We start from the raw sequence: 27,402 nt of genomic DNA on the forward strand, positions 1-27,402 counted from the left end.
CTGCCACGGGTTGAAGGGCACAACCTTCACCTGAAAACACAGGGCAGGAACCTGCTGGGCTTGCAGCTTGTAAAGAGAAGGCTGGAGGGGCTGAGGGCGTTGGGTTGTGTTTGGTGAATGGAGAACAGCTGTGAAGGGGGAAAACCAGGGGTGTGGTGCTGCTCCCCCGCTAACCCCCACAGCAGGTGCTGTTCCTCGGCCCCTGTTGGCATTTCTGTCGGCGCTCGGGAGCTTCTGGCGCCGGCCGCCCCTCTCCTCCGCTGGGGTTCGGCGGTCCCGGCTGTTGTGCCCGCCCGCCGCCGCCGATCTCCTCAGGAGCCGCCATGCCGGCGCCTTTTATAGGGCGTGGCCCAGGGTGGGCGGGGCTCCGCCTGTCGCTCATCCCGTCCCGCCACTCGGATTGGTCCCGCTCCACCACGGGCGCGCGCGGTGGCCGTTGGCGGCGCTCGGCGGGGGCGGTGCGAGCGCGGGCTGTGTGGGAGCGCGAGGCGCGGCGGGAACCTGCGGCTGAGGGAGCGACCGGACGCGGCCCTTCCGGGCCCGGCTCTGCCTGCGGCCCCGGCCCTTCCCTGCTCCGGGATCCGGCCGGAGCCCGCCCGCTGCCGGGGATGAAGCGCAGGCGCAGGGGCGGCGCGGCCCCGCCGGCCGGAGCGTGCGGCGTGTGGCTGGACACGGCCGAGCTGAAGCAGAGCGCGGCGCAGGTGCGGCCCGATTCCCGTCCCGGGGTGGAGATGGGCTGGTTGTGAGAGAACAGGCTGTGGTGGGAGGCGGGAGAGGCCGGCGGTGTCACTGCCGAAGCATTTCAGCACGGTCTGTTGTGACAGGACAAGGGGTGATGGTTTAAACTAAAGGAGGGAGATTCAGGCTGGACATGAGGAAGGAATTGTTGCCCTGAGGGCGGTGAGAGCCTGGCCCAGGTTGGCCAGAGAGGTGGTGGATGAACCATCCCTGAGACATCCCAGGCCAGGCTGGACGGGGTCTGAGCAACCTGAGCTGGTGAAGATGTCCCTGCTCATGGCAGGGGGGCACTGGGGGAGCTTGAAATGTCCCAACCCAACCTATTCTATGAATAGGTGGGAATTACACCGTAGCACTGGAAGAAGGGGAGTATTGTTTTTAATAGCGTTTATTCACTTTCCACTTGTTTCTTTCCCTACCCAGTCTCTCACAGCCAAGACAAAAGCACCATGTCGAATTCTGGAAAGCAAGCGCGCCTGGGACGCGTTCACGCAGCCGAGAGCCGCTCAGCCGCGCACCAGGCAAACCAGCATCTCCGCCTTCTTCAGCGCTCAGACAGGTAACCAGTGTGCGCCCCCTGGAAAGAGCCTCAGCCTGGAATAGGAAGCCCAGCTCACTTTATTTCTTGGCAGCTTTACTAGGCAGAAAAATACATTTTCTAGTGAAGAGTGTAAAGGTTTGAATTCCCAGAAATAATGTTATTGTGATGGTTAATCTAAATGCAAGGACCTTTTATAGTGCTAGGCTAAAGAGTAATAGCGGTCACAGCCAGTCTTAACTGGAGAAAACTAAGTCACGCACTGGGCTTTATTTCCTACAGAACTGGAGTTTTCAGTGGAATGTTGGGAAGCCTGATCCAGCCTAAGTGGTGATACAAACCATCCAGGTGGCAAAATGTCTGGTTTAGAGTTTGTTGTAAATTATACCAGCCCTAAATGGTCAGTTAAATACCCTTGGAGTAACGTCATAGCTGGAAGTGAAAATGAACATTACTTTGGTCGAACAACTTCTCTGTAAGGGGAATCAGCAGGAGGTGAGAGAGGAAAGGTTGTGATGAAGGGTTGCACAAAGCCTTTTCTAAAGAATGCAGGTTAATCCAAACTGAACCAACGAAGGAATCGCCAGGGAACTGGGATATTTAAGGTGATTTAGCCAGCTCACAACTGCTGTGCTTTTGAGGCTGCTTTTGTGCTCTGGAATACAAGAGACTGGGATTTGTCTGCGGGTCTCAAATTAACAGATATGGAGAGAAATGAAATGGGTGCAGAAACCACCAGTGTAGGATTGTGTAGTTGTTTGTGTATTTTGAGTGCTGAGTAGTTAATCAACATTAAACTAGTGTAGCAAGAAGCAGATGAGAGGAAGCATTACATAAATCGTACCATTTCATTATTTGACTGAATTTTTGTGTTGTGACAGGGCCGTTGATGGTTTTTGCTTTGGCTTTGTTATTCCTACTCCTTTTGAATGTCTTGTGTGCTTTCTCCTGTTTTTGTTTGATTCCCTCAACTGATTGCGTTCACCTACTGTGTGTTTGGATTTATTGAATGCTGCTGCTGTTCCTGCAGAGGTCAGTAGGATTTAGGATGTCGGAGTATTTATTAGTATTTTTTTCCTTTTAACTCATCCTAAATTAAGGATGAACTTACTTATATTGAGAAGATGTATCAGATTTCATTTGAAATGGTTTCAGCAGCAAATGTGGGACTTGATGCCTTCAGCAGGTGATGAATTCAAGCTGTAGAAGTTTCACTGTGGGGTTTTGTGGTTAATTTTTCTAACTCTTGGGCTGCTGCTTTTAGAGGGAGTGCTGTAGGAAAGTGGAGAGGGGGAAGGTGGAAAAGCCAAAGCCAGGAGGCGCAGCTGTCGCACCCGACTTGAGGGAAGTACCAAGGAATGGTGACTGACCCTGAGCACTGTGTGCCAGCTCTGGCTTTAGCCAATTCTGTATTGTTTGCAGGTGAAAAAGACAAAGAAAACTCCAGCCCATCTCCTTTCACCCCAAACGAAGGCTGTAAGGAAAAGGGTATTTCTTCATCTGCCTCCCCTGTGAAGATCTTGGCTTTGCTGCGGGTGGAGGAAGCCCAGAAACGATCCAGCAGAGCTGAGGAGGAGCAGGTGCTGGTTCCACCCCAGCGCCGCGCACAGAAAGCACTGGCCTTGCCAAATCCTTCACTGGACTCTTGGTTGTCACAAGCAGAGTCCCACAGCGAGAGCAAAGCGGCTGAGGATTCCTGCTGCTTCAGCTTCAGCCAGGATTCAGAGGGAAACCGCGTCATCGCTCACAGAGACGCCTCTGACTTACTTGCTGGAGAAACGGTGTCAGCGAGTGGCAGCGGAATTTCAGCCTGCGGGACAAAGAAACACGCGGGCCAGCCGCACCCAGAGAACACCCGACTGGATCTCCAACCAAGACTTGGCGCAGACCAGACTAAGAAACCACGACGATCGTGTAGTGTTAATTCTTTAATTGATTCCACTGAGAATATAAATCCTGCTGTAAGGAGAGACGGTCCCTGGGCCGCTGCCTTTGGTTCATCTCCAAGAAGCGCAGCGGGAACGCGGCCTCTGCGTGAGCGCAGCCACAACACCAGCGCTGGCCCAGCTGAGGGCCAGGGCAGGATGGGGCCACCGAGCGGTCCCTGTGGGCAGCTCTTCACCCAGGATTCCCAGGGGAACAGAGTCATCGCTCACCGCAATGTCCCCTCTCCTCGCAGGGACAGGGACAGTGACGGCTCTGGCAGGCGACTGGGGGAGCGGCAGGTAGACGAGTGCTATGATTTACTGTTCACGCAGGATTCACAAGGCAACAGAGTGATCAAACACTGGTAAGTGACCCCAAAAGGGTCACCTAAAGACCTTGGTGAAGCCTCAGGAAAGCTCTTTTTTTTGTAAGAACACAGTCAGAATTGGGTAAGTGTCCGCTTTATTTCTGTATGTGTGGTCTCGCCAGCACATGCAGTAAATCAGTGCAGCAGGCAGGACCTCTTTGTTCTCTGAAATTTTGCTTTAATAAAGATAAAATTTTGAAGGAGTATGTTTCTAAAGGTTTGACTGTCTCAGCCACGATTGTGGCCTGGCTTTAGTACTGCCTGCTGCAGGTAAGTGCTGCTCTTCACCTCTCTTTACTTTCAGCACAGATCCAGCTGGAGTTGTGTCACAGCCCCGAAGTTAATTGCTTGGAGAGGCTCTTTTACCTCCAGCCAGAGCAGGGACACGGTGACAGCTCCGTCCCCTCTGCAGGCGGGTGTGTTACTGGGACGGGGAGAACGATGGCATCAACCTGTGGCTCTGAACTGTCTCCCTGTACAACTGGTTAAGTCGTAAATACTGTGTCTGCTTTTGCTCACTGGGTGGCCAGTGAGCCTTTTTAAGGTGGGGGTGATGATGGTTTAATTTTTCAAGGGCTGGTGGATTAAGAAAATCCTTGGCATCTATGTCCATCTGCAGCAGCTGCAATTCCACACCCACCCCCAAGCTCCCCAAAATGCTGCTGCCATGTTTGGCCATCTGTACGTGAGTAATATCAAGGACAACAATTGTCTTATTAAGGCTCCATTTTATATAAAGGAAAAAAACATACATTAAACAGGCATGAGGAACATTGCAGAGAATGTGCAGCTGGAGGAAACCCCCAGTGAGTGAGAACTGCAGCCACAGCCAACGCCGAGTTCCTGATGGGTGGTGGGTGCTCGGTTCTTAGCATCGGTGCTTTGATAAATAGACCTTTTAAATGCTAAATAAAATACATTATCTGAATACAAGGACTATTAATGAGACATTAAATTACTGGCAAGAAATTAAGGCCATTCTGTCATGCAACTGTGGGAATAATTTGTGAGTCAAGAAACCATGACCGTAACCATGACCAAGGGGTCTGATCGCTGGTTCATCCTGCAGAGGTACCAGGACAACACCTTTTACCGCAGTGATTAAACAAATGCTGACGACCTGGAAACGATAATCAGCTGATGCTCAGTAGCTCCGTACCGTACTCAGAACAGGGAAAGAACTGGGCGTTTGACATTATTTATACTGGAAATGGTAACTAGTTCTAGTGTAACAAGACCATTATAAGTTAATGCTTCATTTGAACCTAAGGAAAACTGAAGGTAGAAAGAAAGTCATCCAGCAGCACTCGTTGCGCTCTTCAGAAGATCCTTATCAACAATCAACATCAAAATACAGGTGGAAAAGAATTTCCACCGTCTTAAAAAGTTTTTTCTTAAATATAACAATACATGGAAAACACATCAAATCCGTCAGGTCTTTCCTAAGTAAGTGTCCGGTGCAGAAACACTTTCTAATTAATAAAAGAGGCAAAAGGCTCAATCCTTAGGAAGGCAGCTACTGTGGAGAAAATTCTGGACGCATAACACTTTTGCTTAGGGAGGTTAATGACAGCGCCATCATTTCTCCTTCAGGGCCAGATCTTCATCCTTTAGGGCAAATTTTCTTCTCAGAACTTCGGCTATCAGAACGGCCGGGTCTTCCTCCTTCATTGAAGTCCGGTTTCTACACAAAAGACAAAAGCACAGTGCGTTAGTAAAGCCATGTGCCAAAACTGACAGTTTACAGCTCTGGTTAGAGTGTTTTAAGTATTTTTGCAGCTCTTATCATCAGCTTTTCTCACAAGTGGAGGAAGGTGCAAGAAAAACACAAACCAACAAAAAGCAGCTAAAAATTCAGACCTTGCATGTTGGCTTAGAAACCCTGCAGCTCATTTGGTGGATCAAGGGGTATCCTGAAAATCTCACCCTCAAAGCTCTTCATAATTTTTATTCAACTGTGTTAATGACAAGTCAAATAAACCTTTGTTCATTAATTACAGCCTACATCCCCTCACTATAAATGTACAAGTGATGTGCTGGTTGAGTAGTTACACACGCACATTATGGGTGTGTAACACCGCACCGGCAGTCTGGACGCAAGCCGAATGTATTTCTCTTGACTATATATTGACTATATAATCTTTTCAGTGCTGAGAATTTAACTTGTCTTAAACTGAATTAGGCATAGAAGTTGTCAACAGCCATCATACAACATGTTATTTTTTTAGCCAGGAATCTTATAATGGCTACATAGATCTTCAGACTGGAAAAACGTGGCAACTGAACTTTATAATTGTGATTTCACGTGAAGGCAGCACAGTGAACATTTTTAATGTTGATGTGGCTTGATTCTGGGCAGAATCCCGTCTCAGCCATGCAGCGGTTTGATGTGTTCTCATGATCCAGGTGGAACTCATCATGAGACAAGTGAAAATCACTCTGCCCACGCTCAGAGCTGAAAAGCTCCGGGGGTTAATCCTGAATGTGGGCACACAGGGCAGCATGACCCCCGCTCTGAGCGCTGCCAAGACACACGGTTTGCTTTTCATTGGGGCAAACACAAGGGTTTTTTCAGGTGAATAACCTGACACAGCCAAATATTGCGCTTATCAGTGTAAGTTCCCCTCCAGTGGTTTCTATCCAGGCGGGTAAGCCACCAGTTATAAAAAGAAAACCCTCAGAAACATGTAGCGTCAGCAAATTCTGCTCTAAACTGATATTTCTGCCCCTGTGAATCATGACTATAGAGCAGCACCAGCAATGTCGCATGCTACAACGATTAGACAATAAAAAGGATAAGAGAATTGAGGAAGCACTCACAAGTCCTTGCTCTGCTTCATCCTGTGAATGTCCTTCAGAATGCCCATCATGTCCGCAAAGCTGCTGGCCTTGGAGAGAGACACCGAATCCTCCTCGTCGGGATCCTTCGGGTCGGGTTTGAAACACTCGGAGGTTGCAGAACAAAGCAGGGAGACCGACGGCAGCTCGGGGCTTTCCAGTTCTGCCTCCTCCTCCGTGATATCGCTAATGACAAAGGAAGTTGTGGATTGGAAAGAGGGTCCAAAACAGGGTAAAGGAGACGATGCGTTTGAACTTCCTGGAGATAGTAAATCTGGTGTTAATGAAGGAGCAGCTGGAAAAGAAAACAGAACAAAAAATACAGGTGGAACCACTTGCCTCTCTGTTCCTTTCAGGCTCCTTCCCCACAACCCTTACACCTGGTGAAAATGGGATTGATTTGCTCAAGCTTTGAATTGCAGGGAGGATAAGAACAACTAAATAAATTCCAAGTGTTGCTAAATGAAAATGAATTGGATATTTCCAGTGTAAAACACTAAGGGGAAACAACCAAAACCCCAGAAAAATGCTTAGTGCACATTTTGCAAGAACCTTCCCACACTGACAACAAACTGTACCTTAAAGCACTAATGCCCTTGGCCTCAAGAATAAACTTGTAGATCGTTATCAATTTCCAATTAAGGGATCTCTCCAACAGTATATAATAATGCAGATTGCACAATATTTCTTTTTTGACACCAATCTTTCCACAATAAGCCTGGTAAACAGTTATCTCCTCCATCGGCTCACCGAGCCGCAGCCGAGCCCTAAATCACAGCTCCCGTTATTGACTTGGAGGACGCAAAGTCAATACGAACCGTCCTCAAACGGCAGCTGATAACAACCAGGCCCCGCTGAGCAGAGAGGGAGAGAAAAAGGTATTAAATGATTAAATCATTTCTCTCCCATCTGGATCTCTAATTTTCCTCGTTATTACTCTCCTTGAATTAAAATGGACTTTTCCAGCACACAGCTCGAGCAACTGGAGAGCTGAGACGTGGCTTTTAGTTGCGTATAAATTTACTCAAAGAAATGAGCTGGGGTTCAGCCAGGCTCTGCCCCAAATACCTTATTTGCCACAGAAACGGCACCATCATTTTCACAGAGGACACAAGCATCTCATTCCTCCCCAAATCGAGATGTAACCCCCTCACTCCTGGCTGCCTTGGGGCAGGAATGCTAAGAATACACCAAATACTTTAATGAAACCAGGTGGCTGAGATGAGAACCGGCCTCCAGATCAAACACAGTCACAAAGCATTTCTTAAAAACAGGCTGGAATCCTCCAAGGAGACAGACGCAAACACAACCAGCACGGAGCTGACACCAACGGTGACACCTCAGCAAGGGAGCTGCAGCGCTGCTGGAGAAACACCGTGCGGGGCCGCTCGGAAACAACGCGGTTCACTGACTCAGCCCTTCTTCAAAAAACCCAGAACTCCTTATGTTCCTACCTGACTCCGCAGCGACTATTTTGGCTATCTGGCTCCGCAGGTGGCTCAGCTCATCCTGGAGCTCCGTCGTTCGGCTCAGTGCCGGTAAACCAGGTTTCTTCAGGGCGAGCAACTTCTCCTCCTGCTTCCTCAGGTTGGGGACCGAAGCGTTTCGCTGTATGACAGTGAAGGGACTTGGCTTCCACTTGTGCTTCAGCGGGCGAGTGTCGCTCCTGTGGGACAAAAAACTGTTGTAATTTACAAGGTCCAGACCCTTCTGTGACAACAACCGCTCTGCCTCCACCCCAGCGCAGCAGAAAACCGCAACACAACAAATGGAGCCTCTGTGCACTGTGTTTGCCTGTAGGTACCACCGTACAGACGTGCCGCTGCAGGTGCTCTCTGTGTGATGAGGAACAGAAAGCCTGTCACCAAAACCACGACTCAACAGCACAAGGTGGGGTGGGAGGACACAGGGACAGGAGTCTGGGTGCGCTCACACAGTTTCAGGTCATTTTCCTCCTGGTGACGGTGTCTCCAGGTGTGCACAGGAAATGTCACCTACCCCTTAACTTCTGCCTCGGATTTCAAAGCCCGTTTGATCTTTCACAAGATCCCAACTGCTGCCACCCCGCTGTACGGACACAAATTCAACCGACCAGAACCAAACTCCCGCTTACGGACCAGCGACACGAACAGGAAACCAACCTGACCCTGGCGTACGTTTCCTCCTCATCTGCCGCGATCCACACAATGTCTGCCAAGGTGGGGACCGGAGGGACGTCGTTTAAATAGAGCTCTGAAACATTTGGTAGAACCTAAAACGGAGAAAGTGGCGGTAAGGAGAGCGCGTCCTGCCTCCTGGGGCCGCCCCAGATGTGCTGAACCAGCTGTTGGGGAGTTCCAGTCGGCAGCTGCGTCTGTCAGGGAACAGATTGCCCCAGCTTATTGAATTACTGGGTATTCTGCTGCTTATGGAACTTAGGAAACTGCTTATTTGGCACTCGCTGGCATAAGTGGGTTTGCTTGGTGTAACCAAAGCTGTGAACCTTTGAACTTTCTGCTTGGTGAAATAAAAGGGCCACGGAGCTGGAAGACAAAGGGAGCTGCGCCCTGGAGAAAAGTGAAGGAGCTAAACAATGTCTAACAAAAGAATGTTTTGGCTGTTACCAAAGAACTTTGCAAACCAGCAGCCGCAGGGACTGCTCTGACACCGCCATGTGACAGCAGCGCCGCTCGGCTCACGGAATCGCGGCGCTGCCGCTGTCGGCTTCTGCGCGTCCTGGGTGTCGCTGCGCCGAGCGGGACAGCGACGGGACACCCGACACCTGCAGCGCTTTGTCACCGCGTGTCCCAGCGCTGCCCTTGAGCTTAAACAGTGACGAGCGTCCACAAACCCTGTTCTGCTGCTTAGGAAACGGGCCCAGAGCGCAGGTGGCTGCTGGAGGTCACTCAACAAACGGGTTCAGCAGCTGCACGTTTGGTCTCCTCTCGGTTGCTAATCCAGCCCGCAGACACTATTTTAGGGGGTATTTTCCCCAAGCTGCCAATGATCACTTACAAGAACAGAATTTAAAAATTAACCCTACGGCTACACGAGTTTTGTGAACACAACGTTTGGTTGACAGAACAGCGGTTTGTGAGGCGCCGTGTTTGCTCGGAACAGCCAGAGCGCTCACCTCGAAGGTCGCGCGGGGACAGGGCTTCAGCGGGAGGTGGGAGCCGATCCTCCTGACCACACTGCGCGCCGAGCCGTGGGGCTTGTTCTGCCAGATGGGGATCGTCTGCGAGAAGCCACATCATATAATTAATATTTCAAGTCAGCTGCCCTCCTTAAAATGTGTTAAATCGGAAATGGTCCTATAGAATCCACTCAAGTGTTCCTGCTCCGGCGGGGGGACTGGACTAGATGATCTTTCGAGGTCCCTTCCAATCCCTAACATTCTGTGATCTGAGTTTTGATTTGTTGAGTGATACTTTTAATCAGCAACCTGCTAATAAGGTCCCGACTCCCTGGAGCGTTCCAGCGGAACACTCGTGACAGCCGGGCAGTGACTACGGGGCGTTTCAAACACGGCTTTAGCGTTTTCAGGATGAAAACGTGGATCACACGAGGGGCCCAGGAGAAAAACGACATCAGCAGAAAGTCTCATGTAAAGGGACGCTCTGGCTTCCGCGTGATGCTGAACACAAGGGGCTCGGGCGGGTGTGACGTGTGGGGTGACGGGAAGCGCCGGGTCCCCCCAGGAACAGCCCGGTCGGGTGTGACGTGTGGGGTGACGGGAAGCGCTGGGTCCCTCCATGTCCCCCATGAACAGCCCGGGCGGGTGTGACACGTGGGGTGACAGGAAGCGCCGGGTCCCTGCGGGTCCCCCATGAACAGCCCGCTCGGGTGTGACGTGTGGGGTGACGTGTGGGGTGACAGGAAGCGCCGGGTCCCTGCGGGTCCCCCATGAACAGCCCGGTCGGGTGTGACGTGTGGGGTGACGTGTGGGGTGACAGGAAGCGCCGGGTCCCTGCGGGTCCCCCATGAACAGCCCGCTCGGGTGTGACGTGTGGGGTGACGTGTGGGGTGACGGGAAGCGCCGGGTCCCTCCGGGTCCCCCATGAACAGCCCGGTCGGGGTCTCAGAAACACCAAACATTCGGTGACCTCTGGATCCTTTCAAAGCGGCTCCCGAGCTGAACCGCTCTGCTCACCACCGGCCCTCCGCACGTTTTACGGCTGACAGGGGACAACACGGTGACAAACGGGACCCGAACGGCTCCTATTGCCCAATCCCCCAAAAACCCATTAATTTATGTATCGCCAGAGCCCGTTACACACACAGCGCCCGCGTTCTGGTTTTGCGCAGCGAGGCTTAAAACTCCCGCTGTGTGTTTCCAATGGGACGCGTGCGCTGGGGCTGCGGGGCCCGGGGTGCGGGTCCGGTCTCACTCACCGACTCCGCTGCCATGTCCGTCGGGCTCAGCGCTGCCGGCTGCGGCTCATCCCCCCGCGCTCCGTTCTCACTGCGGGACACACGGACTCGCTGCGGCCCCGCGACACCGCGCGCCCCGAACCCCCCGCGGCCACCCCCCCGTCCCACCGCCCGGCCGGGTCGGGCCCGGACCCGCCGGAGCCCCCGGTACCTGAGCGGCCGCGGCTCCCGGCCCCTCCGCCGCCATCCCCGGAAGCAGAACCCGCCCCCTGCGCTTCCGGTTCCGCGGGCGCCGGGAGGGTGTCATGGGGGTGACAGCGCCACAACCCGTTCAGGGAATCCCAGAGTGTCAGGGGTTGAAGGGACCTCACAGCTCATCCAGTGCAATCCCCCCATGGAGCAGGAACACCCAGATGAGGTTACACAGGAAGGTGTCCAGGCGGGTTGGAATGTCTGCACAGAAGGAGACTCCACAACCCCCTGGGCAGCCTGGGCCAGGCTCTGCCACCCTCACCCCCAACAAGTTTCTTCTCAAATTTAAGTGGAACCTCCTGTGTTCCAGTTTGCACCCATTGCCCCTTGTCCTGTCACTGGTTGTCACCAGAAGAGCCTGGCTCCATCCTCCTGACACTCCCCCTTTCCATATTGATCCCCAGGAATGAGTCCCCCCTCAGTCTCCTCTTGTCCAGCTCCAGAGCCCCAGCTCCCTCAGCCTTTCCTCACACGGGAGATGCTCCACTCCCTGCAGCATCTTGGTGGCTGCGCTGGACTCTCTCCAGCAGTTCCCTGTCCTGCTGGAACTGAGGGGCCACAGCTGGACACAATATTCCAGGTGTGGTCTCCCCAGGGCAGAGCAGAGGGGCAGGAGAACCTCTCTGACCTACTGACCACCCCCTTCTAACCCACCCCAGGTACCATTGGCTTCCTGGCCACAAGGGCCCAGTGCTGGCTCATGGTCACCCTGCTGTCCCCAGGACCCCCAGGTCCCTTTCCCCTACGCTGCTCTCTAATAGGTCATTCCCAACTTATACTGGAACCTGGGGTTGTTCCTGCCCAGATGCAGGACTCTACACTCACCCTTGTTATATGTTCCCTGTCCTGCTGGAACTGAGGGGCCACAGCTGGACACAATTCCACACCGAGCGCTTCCCGCCCCCTCCCCAACCCTCCCCGTCCCCCCCTCGGCGGTGAACACTGAGGAGGCCGAGCCGGTTCCAGGGACGGTTTTACCGATGCAGCTACAGCACCGACCCGCGCGGGGCTGATCCACCCGCTCCCCCCGCCCCTCGGTGACCAACATCAGCCCTGGCCCGATGGGTTTGGGACCAGAGCGTCACACAGCACCGGGGGGTGGGGGGGAGCAGCACCTGCCCCCCCCGGCACCACAAACCTGGTGGAAAATCTGAGTAAAGTTACAAAGAGGAGACAAAGAGCTTGGCACCCGTGAGTAAACGCTTCACCAGGCTCTTCCAGAGCCCGCGGCGGGTCAATGAGCTTTGCCGTTAATGGGGTAACCAGGGGCAGAGGTGGGTTCTCCTGGACCCCCCAGATCCAGGGGGCTGTTGTGGTTCTGCTCAAACCCCCCAGCCCTGGGCTCACGGGAGGCGCCTCCGGGCAGGGGCTGAGACCCGAAAAACAAAGAGAAGGGATTTTCAGGGCCCCCGATGTTCTGTGGGAGCCCCGCTGGGCGCGGGACGGGCCCCCCGAGCCGGCGCTGCCGGGAGCTCCGACTGCAGATCACACAGCACCAACCGCTGCTCCCCAAAGCCTGAGACAGAAAGCAATGAACCTGCAGAGCTGCTGCTGCGAACCCAGGGGAGGAAAACGAAGGGAAGGACGAGGGGAAGGAACTTTCCATCCTGGCATGACTGACAGACATCGCTTCAACATCCAGAGCCCCCCAGCGAGGGGCTGCAGCAAAAACAACTCGAGTGAAGCTTTAAAAAGGCAGAAGGGCTGGAGCTGAGCTGCCCGAGGAGCCTGGAAGGCGACGCTCACTCTCTGCCGCCATCCGCCCGGGACAAACCCCACGAGGGACGGGAACAAAGTCCCTGAAGGGACAAGGCCACCGGTGCGACAGGAGCTCGGTCTCAACCGCTGCCCGCAGGTTCTGGCGCCTCCCGCAGTGCCAGAGCTGAGCCCGTCGCTGCCGCGGGGCCCTCGCAGCGCGGGGAAAGTGCAGAGCTAATGCATAGTTATAAAGCCGATACTGAGAGACATCCCAGGGGTAATTAATCTCCTGAGAGCAATTAGTGAAGCGGTGCTGGTCCAGCTAAGCTCAGGCTCCAGCCACGGGGCCAGGCTGGGGTGGGGACGGGGGCATCGCCACCCCCGGGTTCCTCCCAGGAGCCCAGGAATGAAAATACCCCTTCCAAGTAAAAGGCTTTTCCCCATCATTTGATTTGGTCCAACAAAATTGTGCTTCAGAGAGCAGAAAAAGCATCACCAGCCACAGCTGGCTGCAGCCGCCTAGTGAAGATGCTTTGTCTCCTCGCTATCGACAGGAATATGCTTTAAAACCCGTTTCGTTGAGCCTTTCCCTCTCCAAATCACGCTGCCCTGTGGCCGGCGCTGGCACAGGGCAGGAGCTGCTGCTCAGGGCGGCTGCAGAAGGGCCGGTGGCTTCTGCCTGAACAACCTTTGGAAAACTTTCCTGAAAACGTCTTCCCTCCCGCTGCCGTTTGGATCTGCTCCGTTCTCAGGCAGCTCACGCTGAACCTCCCGTTCCCAAAGGGAACTTTGTCGCGGTTCATCGTTCCGTGTGACCGGGAAGCTCGAAGCCAACAGGGACGGAGCGTTTCAGCAGCTCCGAGGAGGTGCTGGGAGAACAAAGGGGGGATGCTGCCCGGTGCCGTGGCCTGGAGCGCGCTGGTTCTGCACCGCGGGGCTGGCGGGGCTCTGGGCCCTCGTCCCCCGAGTTAACCCCGGCCTGAGCTCTCTGAGCGGCACCAAACCCCTCGCGCCCTCGTCCCCGTTCCTAATTCCACTGTGCCAACCTCAGCGCCTCCCTCAGACACGAAGAACCTGAACGACCACGAACCGCTCGCCCAGGGTGCTGTGAGGGCTCTGGAGCTCAGGCCGCCGGTTTGAACCTCCTATGGTCACACTGTCAACAAATGCCACCGTGAGGAGGTGGCACCCGAGCCCTGGGCAGCTCAGAGCGTCCCCCGCGCTGGATCCTGCGCCTTGGCCCGCGGGCACAGGCGCTCACCGCGATCGATCGGTCCTAAGGGTGAAGCTGCTCCCCGTGATTCCACACAGGCCAGTCCTTCAGATCCAGGGTGTCCGGTGACGCTCGGTGCAGCTGTGACAAGAGTTTCACCACCGAGTCTGAGCAGGAGGAGCTGGAAAAAGACGAGGGCGAGTGGCGAACCGAGGCGTGTGCACCGAGAGCGTTTATAGATTCACATATTGTCATGTCTGTAAAAATCTGCCTGAACTCAAACGGGCGGGTTACGTAAACTGGTATCGCTTGAAACTGGGATTAAAGCAACATCCTGAGCAAAACCCCAGTTCTGGGACTGTCTGCGTCTCAACATCAGCGTCTGCCGTGAAGATAAGGAAGGGTTTCTGTAATCAAAATAGATCTCTGAAGTCTTTGGCCATCTCTGCGGGGCATTCGGGTGCCTCTGGTTTTAGGTCTGCAGGTAGGGTTTTGCCCTTTGCAGTCCTTCCTTCAGGAACTGGAGGTACGTTGCAGTGGAAGGGTCTTCAAAATTGCTTGAAAAACTAAAGATGCTGCTTTCAACATCTTCAGGCTTCATAGAAGTGATGTCCAGGAAGTAGTTGGCGTTGATATGGTGAACCTGGGCAAGAAAACAGATGAGGAGACCATAAGGGCCAGAACAATTCCCCATGCGCTGCCTCGGCCTCTATCCAGGACACAGGTGACAAGATTCTAACAACTTTTAATGAATCTCTCAATTCAGCATCAGGGATTCAGGTTTGTGTTTTACAGCCAGAGAAACGTGTGAAAAACAACGGGCTGTTTCTTCCCCCAGGACCCCTGACCCCTCGCTGCTGTTGGTTTGTCTCTGAATTCAAACAGACATTTATTTCACGTTTCTTGGTAGAGCTGCCGCAGCACCCCAGGACCAGAGCACCCCGAGGGAGCCGGGGGGCGCAGGGGGAGCGGCCACGCGTGTCACCATCTGCGGGGAGGACGTACCACCGTGCCGTTGGGGAGGCAGATGATCATCTCCACAGGGAAGGTGTATTTCTCCAGGTGCAGGGCAGCCAGCTTGCTGTAGAACTCGTTCTCGCTGTTGCTCTGTAAGGAGAACCCAAAGAAACGCGTGTGAACACCCCAAAACCAGCAGAACGGCGGAGGAGCACACCCGACGCAGGAGGGAGGGAACAGCGGCTTCGCAGCGCGGTGGTTACTGGTTCCATTCTCACCATCTGCTTTACTGTTCCCCTTCAGTCTCCCCCTCACTTTTCAGCTGTAATTTTCTCCCCAAACAATAAAATCCCCCATCTCTGGCAGTTCCCAGCACACGCAGCCCCATCCCAGCTCTGCCAGAGTCCCCAGCTGACACCGCAGGACCAGACACGGGCTCCTCAGTGGGGAAAAGTGCAACCGGACACTCAGGGTTCAGATGGCACTTGGCTGCTCCCGCGTTATGGAGAAGTCAGTTTGCTGACGGCCCAAACGGCCTTGGGCAGAGCGACCGCGCGGCGAAGCGCCTGGTTTAGCTGTTAATACTGGCACCGTGACAGAGCGAAGGGGTCACGGTGCCGTTTTCTCAGCTGGTGTTCGCTTGGCCCCTGCGATCGCCAGGACACGGAGGGATTTCAGGTCCATGACATCCCCCTCTGGCACAGGTGTGAGCCCCCGCTCTCCCGCTGGAACCCTGTTCCAAGCGCCTGTGACACTCACCTGCAGCTCCTCCAGCTCCTTGACCAGCGACCAGCTGCTCACAAAGCTCTCGTTCAGCAGGGCGAGGATGGGCGAACTTTCCAGGACAGTCTCCCGGAGAGTTCGCCCTGAACCTGGCGCAGGAGAGAGACAGACAGCGGTTTGCCCTGTTTCCTGAACTGCCTGTTGTCACGTTTGATGCCACTGGCTCACAGAATCCCAGAATGTCAGGGGTTGGAAGGGACCACGAAAGCTCATCCAGTGCAATCCCCCCATGGGGCAGGAACACCCAGATGAGGTTACACAGGAAGGTGTCCAGGCGGGTTGGAATGTCTGCAGAGAGGAGACTCCACAACCTCCCTGGGCAGCCTGGGCCAGGCTCTGCCACCCTCACCATGAAGAAGTTCCTTCTCATATTCAAGTGGAACCTCCTGTGTTCCAGTTTGCACCCATTGCCCCTTGTCCTGTCCCTGGTTGTCACCCAGAAGAGCCTGGCTCCATCCTCCTGACACTCCCCCTTTCCATATTGATCCCCAGGAATGAGTCCCCCCTCAGTCTCCTCTTGTCCAGCTCCAGAGCCCCAGCTCCCTCAGCCTTTCCTCACACGGGAGATGCTCCACTCCCTCCAGCATCTTGGTGGCTGCGCTGGACTCTCTCCAGCAGTTCCCTGTCCTGCTGGAACTGAGGGGCCACAACTGGACACAATATTGCAGGTGCGGCCACGCCGGGCACATCGATCCTCACCTCAGCAGGACTGGTCGTCCAGGGCGCCCCACAGCAGGATGGAGTGCACCAGCTTCTTCTCCGCTTCCGCTCTCTCGAAAGCTTGTGTGAAGGGAAGATAGGAGACCTGGAGGGAGAGAGACGGCGTGAGAAACAGACGCAGAACAGCGCGTCTCAAACACGAGCAGGGCCTGGAGGAGCCAGACCCGCCACATCCCACGGGTGACGCACAGAGTTGATTCTGCAGTAGCTCCTGCAGATTAAAGCAAGTGGCAACCGCGATGCAACCCCCAGGGACGTCTTCATCTCCCGGTGAGACTGTTGTGAGCTCCTCGCAGCACACGGGCTGTTAGAGGCCCCTGCAGAGCCCCATCCTCACACGCTGCAGAGAGCATCTGCACAAGTGCGGGCACGCTGCCCGCAAACGCACTGCGGCAGCCACGCAAATCTGGCCTGCAGATATTTACTACAAAATCTCACCAAAACGGCCTAAAAACTGGCTGTGAGGGACCCTGCACAGAGACTGATCCAACCGCTCAAAGGAAGGGAACTTTATTAACATCTTGGCAGCTCAAAGGGACATTTGTAAGCTCAGGCACAATGAGGCTGCCATTGAAACGTGTCCCTTCGGCCAAGGAAGCAGTGACAGGCAGTGGCCATCTGCTCCACAGGCTACCGGCATGTTAAATAGTTTGGGTCACCCGATGCTATAAATCTGTGTCTCGCCGCGGGACGCAGAGGCACAGGCGGATTGTGTGTTTCCTGCTGATAAGGAAAGCTCGGTCCAAAGGTACAAACGCTGCAAAAGTAACGCCAGAGGAAAACCATTTGTGAGCAGCGCGATTACCCGCTTCGCTCAGAAATCGCGTCGGCAGCTGCTGATAAAGGAGGGAAAGATGAGCTGACATGTACAATACAAGCCTGGGACACACGACATCCAGGCTCTGCTGCTGCCCCAGCTGCTGTGTGACCCCAAACGGTCTTTCGGTGACGCTGTGCAGCTCATCTGGGAACTGGAATCCCATCAAACCGCACGCGCTGGGCTGGGAGACCCTCACACCGCTCTGGTCAGGTTGTGGCCTTTGGTTTCTGCTGGATGTCTCGGCTGGACCTGACCTGCCCTACACAAGGCGCCGGGGAGGAGCCTGCGGCTCCCTCACCTTCTTGAAGGGATACATGGCCACCTCCAGCCTCCGCGCGGCCTCTGCCCAGGGGATTTCCCGCTGCCAGGTTATCTCTTCGAACACGAACTGAATGGGCTCCCCCGAGGGATCCCGGCTGTCGATCACGTTCCCGTTCTCGTCGTGGATCACAGAGGGGACTGAAGGCCCCGTCGACTCCAGCTCCATCTGCAGGAGAACAGGCTGAGAGTTGGACACTGCAGACATCCCGCTCCTGCTTCTTCTGTGCTCCAAAATAAGACTGTGCACCTTCTAACAAAGATACAGCTTGATCTATTGTCTCCTGGAGCTGCATGTTACCAGTTGCAGGTGTGTTTTACTGGGGAATACCAACTTCATTTCCTTCAGTTATCTTGTCTGACTGTGCGATGCACGAGACCTGTTCACTCTGCGTTCCCACCATCCCAGCAGAGATTTCTGACCCTGGGACATCAAACCCTCAAAACGCTTTGGACCCGCAGGGCGAGTTGGGAGCTCTTGCTCCAACCGCCAGCACGGCCCTTTCACAGCCCCGGCTCCCACAAGAGGGTGCAAGAGGGAAAGCTGCTCAGGAGCTTCCCTGTCCATCCCGTTCTGCTACATCTGATGTTGTTTTCTAAGTCTCTTTTCCTGACTTTCGGCAATTAAAAAGAAACGCGGATCTAGTTGAGGAGAGAATCGGACTGTTAAATTCAGGCATTCAAAATCCTGACTTATGTTTCCTGTCCTAAGAGCTGCGATTACCACAAAATAAAAATACAACCTCACGCAGTTTCTAAATGCAGATGGACTGTTGTTGACACAGCCCTGTGGGCTCAGGGCCTGCGTTCGGCCCTGAATCTCCCCCCACCACCAACTTTTTAAAAATGGAAAAAGTCCCAGGATTCCAGGAACTTATGATTCAACCCACACAGAGGGAGAAACAAAGATATCCCAAGAACGGGCAGTAGGGAGGCACGCTGCTGCAGAGGATGTACATGGACAATATGCAGCCAGAGGTTATCTTGTTATATCGAAGCTTTCGAGAGAAAGCTCTAACGGATGGGGATTACTGAGGTTACCCAGCGTAAATCCCTGTGAGATGCTGCTGAGAGCGACTACGCACCTGGGGCAGGTATCCGATGTCCACTTCCATGTTGCTGCTCTCGCTCGCCCCGTACAGCCACTCCATGTCCACGTTCAGAGACCTGCAAGGTGACCCCGCCATGGTCAGAATCCCCCAGGCTGAAGCTGAGCATGGAAACCCCGAACAAAGGGGAACATCCAGCCCTCCCCTCGCAGGGTCAGCACTGAAGCCTCCGGATCCTTGGAGACCAACTGTGCTGACCGCACAAGACCACAAACACCAGATTCTTGCTGGATCGTGGCCCAGGCACCCACCCACCACTCTGGGCAAACGCAGCGTCACCTCTGAGCTCTGTAAAAGGAAGGGGGAAGTGTCTTTGCTCCCCCTCCCTTCCCAGGACTTCACTTGCACGTTCTGATCCTGCTTAACTTTTAAAAGTGTTTTTTTGGAAGCCAAATGCTTTTGTAAGGAGTCGCTGGCAGGGCCGAAGTGTCTGCTTGCTGTAACAAATGTGCTGACAGAGCTGCAGGGGCTGAGTCGCCAGGGTAATGTTATAATAGCATTTTCACTCCAGCCGTCATGGGCAAAGAGATTTGAAGCTTCTTTCCCCTGAAATGCTTCCAGCGGTTTGCTGGAGAGCAGGACGGAGCCCAGGCAACGCTGTGCACACAGAACTTAACTGGTGAGACATAGAGCAAAACGTATGTTGAAGCAGGAGCACCAGGCTTTGCTGAACTGGCACTGGGGTTGCCGGATGCCCCAGACCTGTTGATAAACAGCTATTCCTGAAAAATTGCATCAGAACCAGTTCAGGGAGCAAGTGTAGGTAGAGAATTGAGGACACGGTGACTGTGGTGACCCCTGGCAGGGAAGGATGTGTGGGGAAAAGAGATAAGCAAACAGAACTGAGGCTGCAGATCTGCCTTCCCTGCATGGGCCAGGATGCCCAGACACCGCAAGGGACAGGGCTGTCACTGCACCTACATCCTCACATAAAAAAAGCCACCAGCACAGCCCCACTCTTGCAAAGAACAGGATGGCAGAGCCCCTGCATTCCCTGGGCTTCATTTACAACAGTCCTCAAGTCTGTTCGGCACCCAGGAAGGGAGAAGCGGCTGTACCTGTTGTTAGGGACGAAGAGCTTAAACTCTCGGACGTGGGAGGAATCCTTGGAGAGGATGATGTGACCTGTGAACTGGCCTGGGGAAAACCAGAACGGGAAGCGCGGCGGTTCGTTCAGCTGGAACTCAGCGTGGATTCTGCAGTGAGAAAGGAGCCGTCAGCTGCAGCGCCGGGAGGAGAGAACGAATCCCGCATTGCAGATGACGGCGGGCAGAAGTCATCTCCAGGCACCACAAATGATGAAGCTCAATTGGGGCAGAGGTTCAGTTCAAAAAGCTTTTTGGGTCACACAATGAAAAGGATAAAAGACTGGAGCAGATCCTCTGGGTCAGGATCATCTCCAGTGTCGATGCTTTTTAGAACTGGGCAGTAAGTGTCCACCCAGGAAGGATGAATTAAATTATCACTCCTTGAAATGTGGAAACAGACCAAGAGCCCTTCAACCTCCTTTCCACTTGATCAGGCAAATGCAAAGTGCATAATACTCCCAATAAAAGAAGAGAACAATTCTCCAGACTCTCCCTCTTGCAAAGGCACTTCATCCCCTAATTAAACAAAAACTAACCAATTTCTCGCTCATCAGACCGTCCCCTTTCAACCAGGGATAGCGATGGAGAACGGCTGCTGCGCTGCGCCTGGGCAACAGGTCTGGTGGCCTCTCAGTGTCACCAAAGTGTCACACACAGGCAAGAGCTGGCTGTGAACCACCCTCTCCTCCCAAGGGCTTCGCCTCCCTCCCAGCCAGGACACATCTCATCTTGCTTGGGCGCACAACTGCACGTGAAACGACACCCACACCCTCAGCCACAGGCTCACAGCAGCTTCTCCGCTCCCCGGGGACACGGAACAAAGTCACAAGTGTCCCCACGCCCCCCACCCTGAACACCCCAAACCTCACCTGAAGGCGATGGTGTAGTAGAAGGTGCTGATGGCCTGGATACAGGCCACCGCGCCCTGCGGAGCAAAGCGCGTTTTGACGAAGGGCCGTGGGTGGAACATGCTCAAAAGCTTGTGGATTATGATCTAGGGAAAGAATTGTTAAGAGAGCAAAAATGAGAACGGTTCCTCCACTGCAGGTCAGCTGCAGCTCCTACGTAACCCTCCGCCGAGTCGGGAGGGAAGAGAACTGCTATGACTTCCAAATCAGCTCAGAGACCTCCCCAGCCACAAACCAAGGAGATAAAGCAAGAGATTGCTTTTAAAAATAAATCCATCTTCCATGCTTTTTATGCTATTCCCACTGTTTGCAAGCTTCCATCATCCCCGTCAGGTGAATGTCTGAGTACGGTAAACTGATCTACGAGGCTGCCTCCATCAATACTGCTTAAGACTGTGAAAGAGTGGATTTGGGATCAATAAACGCGCCAGGCTGCGAGGGTGTATCAACTGTGCGATCGCTAACACCCACCCCACACCCCGGGGAGGGCCGTGGACACCCCGGGCTTCACAAACCACGGAGACGCAGCGTTTCGCTTGCCAATGAAACACTCACCTCTGGGCAGGACTTGGTGAAGACCAGCCTAAAAACCCAAATGCTTAAATGAAGCAAGATGAGGTTACTCAAATCAGGCTCATGTGGCCACGACAGACACCCAGAGCTTTCACCTGCTCTTGCTTTTATCTCCAGTTTGGGAGCTGGTGCGCCTGGCTGTATGATACAGCCTCTTATCTCCAGTTTCGGAGACAATGCACCTGGCTCTAGGATACTGCCTTTTATCTCCAGTTTAGGAGACAATGCACCTGGCTGGATGATACAGCCTTTTTGCTCCCTTAGAAAGACCAGGGAGACAAAATGCAACAGCTTGTCTGCTCTAGGGACGTCTCTGACTCACCCGGGCTCCAGGGCAGAATGATTATACAAACTACCTCTCACATATATAGAAATTAAGATTCATATCTCACCTCTTTACCCTTGGGAGGCGGAGGGTAAAACCTGTTGTTGGAAAGATACCCAGTGAAGATGTTGAGTTCACTGGGAATTATCCACCAGGGATCCCCGAGCTCCAGTTTGTTCTTTGGAGGGAGAAATGCTTTGAACTGCCTGGCCAGCATTGTGCTCATCGGGGCTGCCGGGGCCGTCCAGTTCCGCAGCCCAGACAGAGCGACATGAGAAATCTGGGAGAAAAAGACAACACCAGAGCCTAGAGCGGACTTTCCAAACACACAGTAACGCTGATGGATGTCAGCGTTCCTACCACCGCCAAACAGCTCTGCAGCTTTTGATTATGTGAGTAATAGGAAAGGGGAGAGGGGGGAACAGACCACGTAACACCACTGCTGGACGTGGCTCCAGCAGAGCCACCTCTAGCGTGTGCTCCAGGTTGCGCAGAAGCGTGTTAACTGGGGCACAGCGCTGCTGCGTGCGCTGAAAACAACGGGACGCTGCAGCAAGCGGCGAGTTTCCTCGTCAAAGCAAATCCCAGGGGCTCCGGCGAGACCACCTCCCCCTCCCGACACGCCAGCGCTTATTCCAGCTGATGCCACCAGCCTGTAGAATGTGTTTACACCAGAACTTCTGGCCATACGCATCCTGCGTGATACCTACTCCCAAGAAACCATCCTTGCTCTTGGTCATTGTTTCCATGACCAAGGGCTGGAATTTAGCCACAACGGACAACGTCTCCCCGCTTGGATCGGGCGTCTCCTCCTCTTCGAAATCCGAGACGGGAGCGACCCCTAGACAAAGGGAGAGGAATCTGAGCAGCTGTTTCTCCTCCCTCCCCTTTTAAGCAATTATGAAGTGATTACACATTTCTCCTGGCAAATCCAGGAGCAGCGGGAGGTTCCCAGCTGTCCCTCCATTGTGTGCAGCACTCAGGCCAGCCCCAGAGAGCAGTTGGGCTGCACGAATTCAAGGGGAGCCCTTTTGTAGCAGCTGAGGGATCAGAACACGCTTTAGCCAACTCATTCCAGCACAAGCAAACAACTGTCTGTGTTTCGACCATACCATAAGCTGTCCTGTATATTATCATCGCCACGCTTCTTCCTGCTTGGCACCAAGAGACATTCGCTACGCGCTGATACGTCTCCAAACACGATGTCTCGCGGTTGGTGTCTGAGAGGGGCGGCTGCAGCCGCAGGATTGTGTGAATGAAGCGCTGAGCTCGCTAATAGTTTTGGCGTAGCCTGGGCTGAGCGGCGTTGGTTGCATTCACCCGTCCCAAATCCCCTTTAAGCTCCGCACAAAGTAACTGATGTGCTTTGCTAGTCCAGCAATGGGATCTTCCCTCGTGTGAAAACTCTCCTTTGTGAAAGGGATGTCTAGTGCTTAAGCTTTTTCAGAAACGTGTGGAGCTTATCAGCCTCTTTGCATGTAAGTAAGACGGAAAACAGCACCCACAAAAAAATAAAGGCACGAATAAAAACTTTTGAGTGCGTTCCGTGTGGCTTTTGCTCCGTCTGCGCAGTGAGAGCTGTGCAAGGGGGATACCTACCCGTCAGCTTCTCAGCGATCGGCTTGAACTCTTCTGGACTGAGGTACAGATCGTTGTTGGTGTCCAGGGACGAGAAGAGAAACAGCCCCTCGCTTCCCAAGGACTTCAGGGCCAGCTCCTGGTTTGGGGAGAGGAAACAAGTGAGATTTCATCCCACCCTCTTGCAGAGATTCACTCCGGCCCCTCTCGGCTTCAGAGTTAATTTGCATTCTTCCCAGCACACAAACACAGCCGTCAAATGGAAAGATTAACGCCCCTTGGCAGGATGTTGTGCTATTTACAACATGGATCGGTGTCCAGGAACTGTTGGCATGAGCATATTAAAACCGCATCTGGTTGAGTGATTCAGACTGAATCATTTTGCTCAGAGTCGGCCTCAAAGTCTTTTGTCAGAAAAAAATCCCAACGTTTTCCAGATAGTTGGTCCTAAACCTGCAGATATTCAGAGCACCTGGAGATGGTGGGTTCTGTAATCAAGTGACAGCGAAACAAAGGCAGTCAAATACGTGCTCACCCACATTACAGAAACACAAGGGAAATGAGCTGAGCCCTTGTAACTCTGCAGAAAAGGACCGAGCCGCAAGCCCCACGGTGTTCCCCAGAGACCTCTGCAGGATCCCAGCCGCCCCGTGCCTCAGTTTCTCAAAGCCCACGGGAGATCACCCAGTGGAAAACACACCCAAACGCAACATCTCCCTCGGAGCAGCCCCAGAAAGGCTCTGGATGCTTCCAGTCGCTTCCACTCGGCGCTGAAGGGAAAGGGAACAACTTGGACAAGGAGAAGAGCTCCAAGAAAAAGAGAGACATAGAGCAAACCAGACAAGGAGGTCCCCGGCGCCCCGTCACCCGGGGCCGCTCCCCCGCCGCCCCCGCAGGAGCCTAAAGCTGCGCGGATAAATACTCTGTGTTCTGCTGTTTAATCGTGTTTATTCTCCATTGCCTGCAGCACCGTTACCATCCCCAGAGCTCCTGAACTAGTTTATTTTCCATCTGTTGCCTGCCAGCCTGAAGCAGCACTAATGCCGCCTGGAAGGCTTCGCTCCCGTCAACTGCAGCAGCAAAAGCACTTCAGAGCCCTCCAGGGCGGCTTCGGGACCGAGAGAGACAGGAATAAAGATCCTGGAATGAAACCCGGGGATCTGGAGGCTGAGGAAAAGCCGAGAGGGGAGCGTGGAGCAACTACACAGCTGAAAAAAGGAACGGGCGAGATGGTTATTGACCTGCGCACAGGACAATCTGCTCCAGGCTGCCCGTGTTCCTGGGGCTAAAACTGCTGAAAGGGAACTGGTTCCACCCCACACATGGAGCAGAACGTCGGTGGCTGCGTCTAAACCAGAACGCAAGCGGGGGAACACAAGAGCCTGGTGTTGGACGTTAGTCCTGCTGCACTCGGCCAAAAGGGCCGATGAAAATGATGTTTAAAAGGAGAGAGACATGTCAGGGCTTGGCCTTTCGCTTTCTGATAATGTTCATGTTACAGGAAGCTCCTCAGAGCTTGTGGGTTTTTCCTTTCCAATCTGGGCTTATAAGAAAGACAAAGTTCCCGTTTGCGGCAGAGGAGTGAGACTGAGCTTATTTTGGTCTCGTTTTGTAGGGGAGGAGAGTCGTGGTTTTCACAAAGAGTTTTCTTCTCCCACCTGCTTGTGGGTTGTTCAGCTCAATAAACATTTCCACGGAGAGAGGCAAGACATATGTTTTGAGCAAGACAAAGGCAAAATAAAGCCCTTGGGCTGCTGCCGGTTTGCCCAGGAAAGACAAACCCTCCGGCTTGGGGCAGGTCCCGAACCTTCTGCCCCTGCCAGAACTCTTCTAATTCACTGCTTTGAGCCATTTTCCCCCTTTTTGCAACGCAAAAAGAGACAAAGAGAAGAGGCGTCCTTTAAAAACACTCCTATTTTTGCTATAGAAAAATCAAAAAGTCTTTTCCGCAAACCTTTGGAGGTGTTCGAGGGTGCACGTGAAGGGCCAGGAGAGAACGATGTTTAACAGACACGTGTTCTGAGCACAGAGCAGGCATTGAATTGTTCGGATTACAACCAAAACCAATGTAAATCAGCCCAATTTAAAACATCGAAACACAACAACAGCCCTGAAAAAAAAACCCTTTCCCGTTTTTCAGCTCACGTTCTCCACTCTTCGGTCAAGGCACACCAGACTTTAATTTCTAGTCTGAAAATGAAACAAACCTGAAAAAAAAGCCTCAGCCCCATGGCCACCTCAACTCCAGTGGCCACCAACGCCCGGCGGTCACCTCAGTCTGGCCACGGCCACCTCAGCTCCACTGGCCACCTGTGTGTGGTGGTCTCCTCAGCCTCCTCAAAGCCAGTGGCCACCTCAACCACCAGTGGACACCAAAAACAGGGAGTCACCTCAACCCTGGTTGCCACTGCTGCCTGGCGGTCACCTCGGCCTGGCCACAGCCACCTCAGGCACAGTAGCCACCAATACCTGCTGCTCCCCTCAGGCTGGCAGTGGCCACCTCAAAGGCTGGGGCCACTTATGTGTGGTGGTCTCCTGAACCCTGCAGTGGCCACCTCAAATCCAGTGGCCACCTCAGCCACCAGCAGCCACCTCAAACCCAATGGCGAACTCAAAGCCTGTGGCCACCACTGTGTAATGGTCCCCTCAGCACAGCAGCGGCCACCTCAACCCCAGTGGCCACCGGTACCTGGCAGCCCACCAACAGCCACCTCAACCCCAGTAGCCACCAACACCTGGTGCTCCCCTTAGCCTGGCAGTGGCCACCTCAAAGATTGTGGCCACCAATGTGTGATGGTTCCCTCAACCCAGCAGCGGCTGCCTCAAGCCCTGTGGCCACCTCAGCCCCAATGGCCACCAATACCTGGCAGTCCCCTCAGCCTGGTGGTCACCACCTCACGCCGTGGCCACCTCAGCCACAATGGTCACAGAATCCCAGAATGTCAGGGGTTGAAGGGCCCTGGAAAGCTCATCCAGTGCAATCCCCCCATGGAGCAGGAACACCCAGATGAGGTTACACAGGAAGGTGTCCAGGCGGGTTGGAATGTCTGCACAGAAGGAGACTCCACAACCCCCTGGGCAGCCTGGGCCAGGCTCTGCCACCCTCACCCCAACAAGTTTCTTCTCATATCCAAGTGGAACCTCCTGTGTTCCAGTTTGCACCCATTGCCCCTTGTCCTGTCACTGGTTGTCACCAGAAGAGCCTGGCTCCATCCTCCTGACACTCCCCCTTTCCATCTTGATCCCCAGGAATGAGTCCCCCCTCAGTCTCCTCTTGTCCAGCTCCAGAGCCCCAGCTCCCTCAGCCTTTCCTCACACGGGAGATGCTCCACTCCATCATCTTTGCTGCCCTGCGCTGGACTCTCTCCAGCACTCCCCTCGGGCCACCGACACACGGCGGTTCCCGTTGTCCGCTGGTCTCCGCTCCTCCCCGGTGATCCCCTCAGCTCCCTCCGCCGCCCCGGCCCCAGAGCGGCGCGAACCCGCCATTTCCTCGCTCCCTCCCTCCGCGCGGGGCAGCGCGGCCTCAGCACCTCCCCCCCGCTCCTCCTCCCCTCCCGCCGCCTCCCGCCCGTCCCCGTTACCTGCTGCCGGGCCGCCTCGCCATCCCGGTAATACTTGACGGCGACCAGCGCTGCCAGCGCGGCCACGGCCAGAGCCAGGCGCGGAGGGGCCGCGCCGGGCCCCGCCATGAGCGCCGGTTCCGCGCCGCCCGCTCAGCGCCGCCGCTCCGCCATGGCCGCGCGGCCGGGGGAGGCGCCAGGCGGGCAGCGCCGCCGAGGAGGGGCCGGGGCCGGGGCCGGGGCCGGGCGAGTCCGCCCGGGGGCCCGGAGCGGGGAGAGGGCGCGGCCGGGGCTTCTCGCCTGCGTTCGGCCGCTCTCCCCGCTCCCGGCCCCGCAGAAACCTCCATGCGAGGAGAAAAAGCCTTTTTGCCCTTCAATTTCTAAGAAACAGTTATTTTGCAAATATAATAGGCCCAGGCAGGATCTCTCAGCAAAGCGTATTTTAATTACGGCACACAGAATAGGGCAAAAAGCCCCTTATTTCCCCCAAACCCCGGCCGTAATTCCCCTCCCTGTTCCACAGTGGTTGGTACTGCAGGTTTACAGACCACCCGACCTGCCGCAGTTTGCATACAACACCCTTCCCCTTATCAGTATGGATTCCTGGTACTTTGGCTACATTTCCCCCTAAATTAACTTGTATATCAGCATATATACAGATATCAGTATATATTCCGGGGAGAGACTGTGTTTTATGTTAAGGATTCATAGTCCGATGCCTCTTGGTCCTTCCCTTT

At 54.3% G+C, this 27,402-nt stretch overlaps 3 protein-coding genes across 4 annotated transcripts; 1 reads left to right on the top strand and 2 right to left on the bottom strand.

Annotated features, from left to right (window-relative positions):
• Positions 1-308: 308 nt before the first annotated feature.
• Positions 309-4,138, top strand: AUNIP (aurora kinase A and ninein interacting protein). The gene is made up of 3 exons (XM_082071562.1): positions 309-701; positions 1,162-1,297; positions 2,699-4,138. Exons 1-3 carry the CDS (start codon positions 324-326, stop codon positions 3,568-3,570), a joined length of 1,386 nt encoding a protein of 461 aa, XP_081927688.1. The 5' UTR covers positions 309-323; the 3' UTR covers positions 3,571-4,138.
• Positions 4,139-4,277: 139 nt separating this feature from the next.
• MTFR1L (mitochondrial fission regulator 1 like) lies at positions 4,278-11,059 on the bottom strand. Of its 2 annotated transcripts, XM_082071564.1 has the most exons (7): positions 10,972-11,059; positions 10,782-10,851; positions 9,520-9,624; positions 8,549-8,658; positions 7,862-8,073; positions 6,390-6,702; positions 4,278-5,253 (listed from the first exon to the last, which is right to left on the bottom strand). In XM_082071564.1, the coding sequence occupies exons 2-7, from the start codon at positions 10,794-10,796 to the stop codon at positions 5,148-5,150; spliced, it is 861 nt and encodes a 286-aa protein (XP_081927690.1). In that variant the 5' UTR covers positions 10,797-10,851; positions 10,972-11,059; the 3' UTR covers positions 4,278-5,147. The 2 variants fall into 2 exon arrangements, with proteins under 2 accessions (XP_081927690.1, XP_081927689.1); XM_082071563.1 differs by lacking the exon at positions 10,782-10,851 and having other exon boundaries at positions 10,972-11,017.
• A 917-nt stretch (positions 11,060-11,976) lies between these two features.
• Positions 11,977-26,831, bottom strand: SELENON (selenoprotein N). The gene is made up of 12 exons (XM_082071612.1): positions 26,687-26,831; positions 23,124-23,241; positions 22,235-22,365; positions 21,592-21,804; positions 20,588-20,712; positions 19,689-19,826; positions 18,607-18,688; positions 17,502-17,690; positions 16,363-16,468; positions 15,640-15,752; positions 14,929-15,030; positions 11,977-14,566 (listed from the first exon to the last, which is right to left on the bottom strand). Exons 1-12 carry the CDS (start codon positions 26,792-26,794, stop codon positions 14,396-14,398), a joined length of 1,596 nt encoding a protein of 531 aa, XP_081927738.1. The 5' UTR covers positions 26,795-26,831; the 3' UTR covers positions 11,977-14,395.
• Positions 26,832-27,402: the final 571 nt, after the last annotated feature.

The sequence above is a fragment of the Streptopelia decaocto genome (genome assembly GCF_964273445.1).
Source record: "Streptopelia decaocto genome assembly, chromosome: 23".
NCBI classification, from domain to species: domain Eukaryota; kingdom Metazoa; phylum Chordata; class Aves; order Columbiformes; family Columbidae; genus Streptopelia; species Streptopelia decaocto.

Bases quoted from the DNA above. Each gene is read 5' to 3' on its own strand.
- AUNIP (XM_082071562.1), top strand. From the start codon at position 324: ATGCCGGCGCCTTTTATAGGGCGTGGCCCAGGGTGGGCGGGGCTCCGC. The intron at 702-1,161 runs GTGCGGCCCGAT...TTCCCTACCCAG, and splicing joins TGAAGCAGAGCGCGGCGCAG to TCTCTCACAGCCAAGACAAA. The intron at 1,298-2,698 runs GTAACCAGTGTG...TATTGTTTGCAG, and splicing joins CTTCTTCAGCGCTCAGACAG to GTGAAAAAGACAAAGAAAAC.
- MTFR1L (XM_082071563.1), bottom strand. From the start codon at position 11,007: ATGGCGGCGGAGGGGCCGGGAGCCGCGGCCGCTCAG. The intron at 8,074-8,548 runs GTTGGTTTCCTG...TTTGTCCCACAG, and splicing joins GAAACGTACGCCAGGGTCAG to GAGCGACACTCGCCCGCTGA. The intron at 6,703-7,861 runs GTAGGAACATAA...TTTCTTTTCCAG, and splicing joins AATAGTCGCTGCGGAGTCAG to CTGCTCCTTCATTAACACCA.